Source organism: Halyomorpha halys, unplaced genomic scaffold, assembly GCF_000696795.3.
Source record: "Halyomorpha halys isolate HHAL.00 unplaced genomic scaffold, Hhal_1.1 Scaffold1764.1, whole genome shotgun sequence".
NCBI classification, from domain to species: domain Eukaryota; kingdom Metazoa; phylum Arthropoda; class Insecta; order Hemiptera; family Pentatomidae; genus Halyomorpha; species Halyomorpha halys.
The window spans coordinates 85083-94919 of NW_027113298.1; the positions used below are offsets into that span (position 1 = coordinate 85083).

Genomic DNA, 9837 nt, shown 5'->3' on the forward strand with positions numbered 1-9837 from the left:
CAATAGTTTGGTAAAAATTTTGGAGGAAATAATCCAGAAATTCATCATAATGTGCCGGAAGGGATTGGGCTTCCAGTGAAAGGCTTCCAGATCCTCAGTTGTATTAATGATGTTGACAGGTTGGCCATCTTCATGGCAACATCTGACTCTCCCTCGAGCAAACTAGACGTACCTCAATCTGCCGGCTGTCTTCACCTGCCTCACCAGCCAGTACAGGTGTCTATAGGCGGGGGTCATCTCTTTGCCTATCTGTTGGTCGCTGTCCCAGCCGAGATGCCTTGTAGTGAAATCTCTTTTCACCTTTCAGTGCCAAATCACCTTGTCGCGGACAGTCTGGCGAACGAATCGCACCACTATCGCAGGCAGGCGAGGGTCCTTTCCTCTGGGCCTTTTTCGTTCCATCGCGTCTAGGTCTTGTAGACTGAGCTTTACTCCCAGTGCTGCTCCAATCAAACGTATTATACCCTCTGGTGTTTCTCCTGTTTTCACCGGGATGCTTTGATTTCGAGTGAGTGGGTGAGCTGGCCTTGATCGGCCTGATTTATTCTAGTTTCCATATTTTTAATTTGTTGTTTTAAATTATTGTTTCAATTAAATTGCCTTTTGGCTCTTGCCTCCATAGTCTTAAGTCTCTATTATTTCTCCTTGTGGATTAATAACGTTTTTAACATATTTTAAGTATGGTATATCTTTTCAATTTCTATAAGTATGGCTGTTATATTTTCCTCCATGCTTCTGCTGGGTACTATATTGTCTAGCCCCTGACTTGGCCGAACTCTGACATGAGGGACAACTCCAGATTTGTTTCTTTTATTGTGTGATTACAGCATTTATTATGGTGTAAACTTTTACACAAGTTGCAGGCTAGTGCTAACTTGTCCTCTCTGACAACCACCTGTTTACAGATCGGGCATACTGCCTTTTTAGTTTTCGTATAAGAATGTATAGGAACTAATATATGAATAAAAATATGAGAAATCTGTAGAGGGGTTGGTGGTAGGGTGATGCTGCTGTAGTGGGGGCAGTCAACAGTCTTTAATCGTTTTGGTTACCTCAATGTTTACTGTTAATCCCTGGTCTCCATGTCTGTATCATAAAGTTCCAGCTGTTTTTCTATTAAAATACAGCTTAAAAACAGTTTTATTTCATCAGAAAACAGCTTTATCCACTAATATACTCTATTCACAGTAGTTGAACTAAATGATCAATATGAATTGAAGGAAGGAGGCAATGAAAAATTGTTTATGAACACTATAGCACAGATGATATGTACGCAGTGTGATGGCCAGAGCCAGACTGGCCATTAAATATGATCATTAAGATTGTCATGTTAATTGGATAGGGTTTCAAAGAATTTAGGTTTTATTCGCAATACAAAAGGAAAGGAATTATGATTTTTTTTAAAAAAAATGTATTGGCAGTAAATTGGATTTGATAACAATGTGCTTTGAAAGACCCATAACTGCTGGTTAATCAGTGCATCTAAGCTTACAACTCTTTTTGTTCTGTTACATTCATTACTGCTTCCCTTCTTTTCATAATTTTTTTGTGTGAGAAAAAGATGGTCAGGAGGGTGGTCTGTAATACTAAACACTTGTAAGTAAAACTTATTTTATTTGTACCAGTGTTTCAGCCTAAATTTCAGTCCTTCACCAAGGCTAAAAATAAAAAAAACCAGATAATTGTTCACTGTTTGTTTTAATTTTCATCTTTCTTCTCACTCTCACACCCCTCTTCTCTCTTTAATCCTTTGTTTCTCAGTTTTCTTCTTTTCTTTATTCTTCTTCCTCTAACTCCTGTGTGCCATCAAGCATGGAAACCCTGTCCCTGGCTAGTATTCTCATCTCTGGGATGGTGCATCCTCTTGTAGCCCCTAGTTTTCCAATGTACTCAGAGGACATGCACCTGGGTCTGCCACAAAGCTGCCTTCCTTTCGGCCTTGCTTCCAAATACCACCTGGCTTTTCTGATATTGTTCATTCTACAGATGTGTCTATACCACTTCAGTTGCCACTCTTTCATGGTGTCGCACACTGATTTCACAGCCAGATCCTCCCGAATCCTTTCATTTCTAACAGTCTCTCCTGGTCTTATAAACTATTCTTTGGAGGAATCTCATTTCTGCTGACATTATCCTTCCTACGTGCTTGCCGAGGGCTGTCCAGCTTTCTTACCCATACAGGAGGACTGGGATGAACACGAATTATATCCGTATTTTGGCATTTCTGCTTACTTCTTGCTTGCCTATTTGAGATTAAAGAGTTTTGGAAATCTGATGGTACACTCCATTAGCCTTCTTCACTCGATTTAGAACCTCCTGGTCTATTTTACCATCTTTACTTATTATGATTATACACCCTCCATTTCTCATCCATAAAGGAGGACAAACAGTAGTGAACTTAGGCTGTAGTAGTGGAAAGGCCATAACATAATGTCTGATCATTAAGTCTTAAAATGCCCTTTGGGTCTTGGTAAACTAATTTTATTTCACATACCAAATTTACTGGCACTCTTCTTGTTATTAGTATGTCCCCTATCTCCTGCCTCTGGACTGAGTCAAAAGCGACCCTCAGATCCAGGAATGCCAAATAGACTGACTTTCTTCGGTCCCACGCTTTCTCTACTATCATTCTCAAGGGAAAAAATGTGGTCCTGGGTCTGTTTTCCATGTTTGAAAGCTACTTGCTCTTTTGCAATATCTTGTTCCACAATACCCCACAGTCTTCTGCTCTTATATCCTAGTGCATATTTTGTACACTACTGGCCTATATTTACCACAATCGCTTTGATTACCTTTCTTGTTAATTGGGATTATGATGTTTTCCCATTCTCGTGGCAGCAATTTAAGGTCCCAAATCTTCTGGCCAGTATTTGAAGGCATTTAATCAATTCATTGCCATCTGGTTCTGGAGTTTTTCCTAGCTGAATTTTGTTGACTACCAACTCCACCTCGTCTTCCCTGATCGCATCATCCATATCTTCAGGATAGGTGTCTTCTACTCTACCTCTTCTTCTGCAGTCTCTGTAGTTATGGTAAAGACATTCTTCCATTCTAAATTTTCTCTGGAAGAACTGTCTCTAGACTTCCAGCACTTCCTTTTCTTCGGTCACCAACTTCCCATGCATATCTTTAACGTTCCAGACAAGTTTTGACCTCTTACCCTCCAAGGTTTTTGTAATATGCCAGAACTTCCTAATATTTTCTCTATGGTTTTGTTCAAACTCTTGACCAATCTTCTCCCAAGTCCTCGTCTTAGCTAGTTTGATTATTCCTTCAGTTTCATTTCGGTTTCTGACATATTCATCCCAATGAATAGGTAATCTAGCTTGACACTTTTTTTTGACATCATCGTTCCACCATCTTGTTTTCTTGGTATGTGGTCTTATTTTTTGTTCTCCACATACTTCACTTGCTGTACTCAGAATACTGTTCTTAATTACCTTCCAGAGATTATCCAGCGTACTCTCCCCGTTTACTACTTGGAGGCGACTTTCGAGCAGTGACTGGTATTCTTCTTGTTTATTTTTCATTTTCAGCTTGCATACATCAATCCGATCATATAATTTGCTGAATCTCTTTCTTGGTTTGACTATTTTTGTATCTGCTATAAGTAGTTTGTGATCTGTGCTTAGTTCTGCCTTCCTTATGACCTTTATATCAGTGAAGAGCCTTCTTAGGTCCTGGTCGATTATAAAATAATTAATGATGCTCTTCCTTATGGTTTGTTCTCCTCTGTTCTCAAAGGTGATCTTGTTGATCGTTTAATGATTAAACCAAGAGTTGCCTATGAGCATATTATTTTCTATGGTGAATTCTATGAATCTTTGGCCATTACTATTGAGCATACTTTCTCCTTCCCACGGATCCATCACTCCATGTGTATTCACTTTATCGTTTCCAGTCCGAGTGTTATGATCCCAGCTTACCATTATCATTCTGCCTTTGTTCCTAGCATCATCTACTGTCCTTTGGAGATCTTCATTGAACTGAACCTTGTCGAAGGCTATTGTGTTTTCTATCAGGGCGCATACCTGTATAACAGTAGTTTTACTGACCACTATGGATTCTACCATCTTATACATTTTGTCCCCCATCACAAATGCTACTCCTTCCTTTGCTCTGTCTCTCAGACCAACACCAGAGTACACTATGTTATACCCATTAGGTCATGTTTGATGACCACTTCCTCTTTTCCTCACTTCACATAGCCCTATTATGTCTACTTTGTGTGTTTTAATTTCCTCCACTAGCTCCTTTTCCTTTCCTGTGCGCAATCTTATATTCACAGTTGCAAATCTTAGTTCCTTGTTCCTGCCTTGTTCGTAACCATTAAACTGTCCAAATTCGAGGCTGCATAAGTTCCTTTGAATCATTTATACTCCATACGGGTGATTAGCCCAGTGATGGAGGCTCCTTGCCCAGGAACAACAGGTTGCCACCTATACTCCCATCATTGAGTCTTCCCAGGAGAGGCGATCCTGGGGTATGTAATGTATTTGTACTTAGTGTCAGTGTTTGTGAATAGTATACTGTTCTATTATGTGTAAATGTGCTCTTTACTGAATTCAGGAGATCGGAGGATCGTTAATCCCCACCAGTGGAATGCATCCACAAGCCCTTGCGGGTTCAGTTTTCCTTAAATACATTATTCACTCCTGCTAAATACATTTTATCATTAACATCTATACTACTTACCCTATTTTGAACTATATAACTTCATTATTTTGTTAATTTTATCTGTATATTTTCATTTTTCTAATTGTATCATGTATATCTTTTACTTTCTCACAATTCTGATTATGTTAATTTTAATTTTTTTTGGTATAAATTCTTACTTTTGCAATATTATCTTCTTTTAGTATCATTTATTATCTCCTTAATTTCTTGTTGTACTATTTCTTTATTTTCAATATATTTTCAATATCTTTTTTGTTATCTTGTTTTCAGTGCTAATGAAGACCTGAAATTCATGCCCTAATGTCTGCACAAACAAAACAAGTTTTACTTATTAGTGTTTACTATCATTGACCACACCCCTGACCATCTTTTCCTTACATAGAATCTATGGTCAATGATAAACACTTCATCAATATTTTTTTTTATTAAAGGGATTAGTCATTAGGAATGGTATAGTGTATGTTTTGGGTTTTCATAGACTAAGGAATTCATATATAAATTCAAGATTTGCTGTTAAATTGGATATCAACAACTAGTAGTAAATTGTGTTTCATTTGGCAAAGATCAGACCAGACTGTTCTTTCACTCTAATGAAAGAAGTAATAGATAACTTTTAATTAATTGCTTAACAGGTAGTAATATTTTTGGATGAAATCATATACAGAAATATATGTATCTAAATTATGTGGGTATAAAAGGATTTTAATGGGAGAATAGGTACAAAAGTTCATCCTAGTGGAAGCTTGTAGTTGTAGATAAGGAAAAATAACGAATGCTGATTAAGACAAATGTCACAATATAAATGTTGATGGAAATGTTTTGGCTAGTGGCAAAATATTTACTTTAGGATTGATAGTGTGTTTCTTTGAAATTTCAAGTCAATGGTAGCACATAGGATTTGTTCTTGAAAAGATGTGAATTCAGGTGTTACAGTTAGAATAAACACAACATGGATCTTTCCCCATCAGTTCCAAAAAAATAATCAATGTCTCTCCTTTTCTTCCAAATGAACCATGTTTTAGTACAGGCTGAGCTGATTTACCACTGACCGCTGCTGTTCACAGAATTTTTTCAAACGACAAACTTTTAATAAGCTGTATCCATTGATTAATAAATCAACCTCTTAGTGGATTCTAAATCAAGCTTTTATTATGCTATTGGTTTTATAGAAGAACAACCCATGTTTTTTGTTTAATATTTTGGTAGATCCACCTTATATCTTGAAATTCCCTATAAATTTATTTAAAAGTAAAACTGTTCTTTATGGTAATTGTAGAAAGTACCATCCAGTGCTGTGAAACATCCCTTTTCTATTGATATTTTTGAAGATAGAATCTACTGGAGTGACTGGGACAGTGACCAAATTGTATCCTGCAATAAATTTTCTGGTAAAGATTGCCATACAATAATAAAGGAAAGAGATCACAAGATTTATGGTATCCATGTATACCATCCTAGCATGATAAAAGAAGTAAGTATAATTTTTAATTTCACAGTAGCTTTACCATTCCTATTAGAAAACATTGATATTCCCAGCAGCAATGACTAAAGAATAACAAGAATGGGAATAGAGGTGGGGTTGGAGAAAAATGGTGGCAACAATTCTTGAAGGAATCAAGAAGCAAAAAAAGAATACTGATTAGGAGGCGAAAATTATAGTTAATATGTCCTTAGGTGAGAAAAATTTAATCCATAGTTACTTTATGATTTATAGATATTATCATATGATAATTAACAATGATCAATTAATATTTATATACATATTTAAAATATTTAAATGATAATCAGAAACATCAAATACAAAAGAAATAAAAAAAGGATAAATGACAACAAAAAATAAATCTAACTAATCATAAATAATAAGTTATCTTCTGGTAGTAATAAAATAAAAAGAAAGATGAAGTAATGATAATTATATATACATACCTACAAATCATATATAAATCCTAAAAACACCCACTAATATTTATGATAAATTTCATTTGAAACATAAAATTGTTATTATTTGGAAATTGAGCGGATGGGAAGTGATTAAAGATGTAGGATTTGAAGGTTGGAAAGATTTTAGAACAACAAATGAAGGAAGGAATAAATTCCATCGGAAGGAGGAATGAATTAGGAAAAATATATCAAAGGAAGTGGTTTGGTGTGCAGTTAAATATAAGTCTGAAGACGATGAATAATATACAAGGATGTTGTTCACAATATAATTTTTATTTAACATGTTTTATGAAGTATAGACCATTCTTGCAGGTGTTCTGTAAGATTGAAAATTTCATGTTTATTAGCTCTGTACCTACTACCCTTGCAGTCAGAGTGTACTGCAAAATAGTACAAAACAATTCTTTTTATCTTTGCTAATATTTACATCCTGATTCACACAATATTTAACAGCTTTCAAATGTTAAATATTCTTTTTATTTCAAACTATACAATATTTTGATTAAATACATATATATATTTTTTTAGGTTATTAATCCATGCTTTGATGTTCAATGCTCTGATATATGCTTAATAGCTCCAAAAAATGCAGATAATGAGTTGGAATATTCTTGTGCTTGCCCATATCACAAAAAACTTAGCAGAGATCATCATACATGTATTGAGGATAAACCACTTCAAACTATAATTGTGGGTTCTGGACAGCAGATCTTCAAAATCCAACACAAAAAATTTGGAGGATTTGTTTCAGACCATTTTAAACTAACAATATTAAGGAAAATAGGTGCTCTAGCTTATGATCCAAATTCAGGTAAATCAGATTAATTTTGACATTATGATTTTATCAGAATAAACAGCAGTAAATAATATATTTCTTTGTTTAATTTTATCAAGTTCTCTCAATATTGTATATATTGTAATTATTATATTGTATAAGATTGTAATTATTATCTAATTATCTAATCTATTGTGCACATGCGTGCACACACACACGCATGCACACACACCCTTTGATTTAAATATTTAAAAATCTTCGCATTATATGTGCTATGTCTAAGAGAACCCACTGTTGAGCCTCTCTTAGTATATCAATAGGCACTCCCAAACCATTCACGCTTGGCACTGTGGATTTTGGTACGAGACCATTGGTGGATATAATGATTGAAGTAGTGGTAACTCCCTCCAAGTGATACAGTTCCTTCAATTCAATCGCCAATTCCTAATATTTCCTTAGTTTTTCTCCCACAGTAGAGCTTATTTTATTATCGTTTGGGATTCCGACATCAATAAGTTCCGCTTTCTTTTTTCTTAGATCAATAAGAAGGATATCTGGTTTATTATGGCGTACTGTATGGTCCGTAATTATTGATTCATCCCAATAGAGCTTGAGAGGACCTTTGTGGAGGAGTCTATTTGGGTGGTACTTGTAGTATGGGCTCTTATCATCAATTAACTTGTACTTTATCGCCAGGGCCTGATGTAAAATTTTGGCCACATTGTTATGCCTCTGTAAATATTCAGTACCAGCCAACACTCCACATCCACCTGTGATATGTTGGATTGATTCCAGCGCCACCGGGCATAATCTGACACTTATCCAGTGCTGTTGCATCTTTTAGCATATGCTTCCTATATGATCTGGTGGCAATAACCTGATCTTGAATGGCAACCACAAATCCCTCTGTCTCGGAGAATAGCCTTACAGGTTTTAGCCATTCAACTGATCTTTCTTTGTCTATGGAGGCTTCAGTTGCCTGTAGAATCTCCAATGCAGTGACTTGCTTTTCCATTCCACCAGTCGTTCTTTTTCTAAAACAATGGTCAGTTCATCCGCTTTTCTCAGGTTCAGTGCAGTCAGACCATAATCCATTGTAACGATTGCCTGATAATAGCAACCATAATTTCCTCTGTTTTGGAGTATAGCCTTCCAGATTTTAACCATTCAACTGATATTTCTTTGTCTATGGAGGCTTCGTTCAGTTAGCTATAGAATCTCCCATGTAGAGACTTGCTTTTCCATTCTGCCAGTCGTTCATTTTGTGACATGACCGTTGATTCAACACCTTTGCTCAAATTAAGTGCAGTTAAACCAGAGTCCATCCTTGAGATGGCGAGATAAACCCCTGTTGTTGCGTTACCACACTGCTACTGTCACCCCCCAAATATATATTGTTATAATACAAAATTATTTAAAATAAAAGAAAAAAGAATTTTATACGTTTTAAACTAATTTCAAATTTAAAGGAGATAGCTAGGGTTTAAATTAAAAACTTAAATATTTACAGACAATAGAATTTTATTTAAATTTTATAATATAAAAGACTCTTAATCTCAGGGCGGGTTGCTAGGCAATCAGAAACAGACACTTACAATAATTACACTTAATTAAATTAATATCTCTTTTACACATGTATTTAAATTTAGGTATAAACAAAACTAACCAATTAATTTAATTTAAAAAAAAAATATTATTTAATTTACTACTAAATCATTGTACATAATTTAGTTACAATGATTACATTAGAATCAACTATCTTTTGAACAATTTAGGAATCCTTTTTAAAAACATAATAAATACTCTATTATTTAACAGAATCTCTGTATGTGTTTAATATATGTAAAAAATTAATTATTGTTTAATTTTTCTAGATAAAATCATTGTTAGTGATTTGGTTAGACGAAAAATTTTTTCAGTCGACTGGAAAACTCTAGAGTCAGAGCCATTAATTGAACACAACATTGGTAGAGTTGTTGGTATGGATGTTGACTATTATGAAAATAATCTATATTGGATCGATGATGAGAAAAAAACTATTGAAGTTATGAACCTACAAAACAAACACCGATTAACACTAATACGAGATCTAAATGAAGGTCTTAATGATATAGCATTAGTGTTAGAACATGGGTGAGTCAGTAAAATATCTAGTTATTATTCCTAGTGAAGGTGATAGTACATGTTGTAATTCACGCATATTTAAATTGCACTATTATTCTTTAATCTCTTCCATGCCATTACTTTCCTGAGATACCATTAAATTCCTGAGGGCCTGAATATTTTATTTTTTAATCATCATATCCCAGGTTATGATTTCGATAATTAATGGTCCTCAAGTTATATTATGGGACCCTCTCAATTATTCTGATTATGTGAGCAAATCTGATGATAAAAAGTATAAAAACATAATGAACAGTCGAATCATTACTTGATTAAATTTA

General features: G+C 34.7%; 1 protein-coding gene across 2 annotated transcripts in view; it reads left to right on the forward strand.

Moving 5' to 3' along the window:
• yl (Putative vitellogenin receptor yl) overlaps positions 1 to 9837 on the forward strand; it is a 107669-nt gene that overhangs the window by 41211 nt on the left and 56621 nt on the right. For both annotated transcript variants that reach the window (XM_014436069.2, XM_067050868.1), the window contains 3 exons: positions 5954 to 6148; positions 7147 to 7429; positions 9268 to 9526. In XM_014436069.2, coding sequence (XP_014291555.1) covers positions 5954 to 6148; positions 7147 to 7429; positions 9268 to 9526 — 737 coding nt within the window. The remainder of the gene's footprint in view (positions 1 to 5953; positions 6149 to 7146; positions 7430 to 9267; positions 9527 to 9837) is intronic.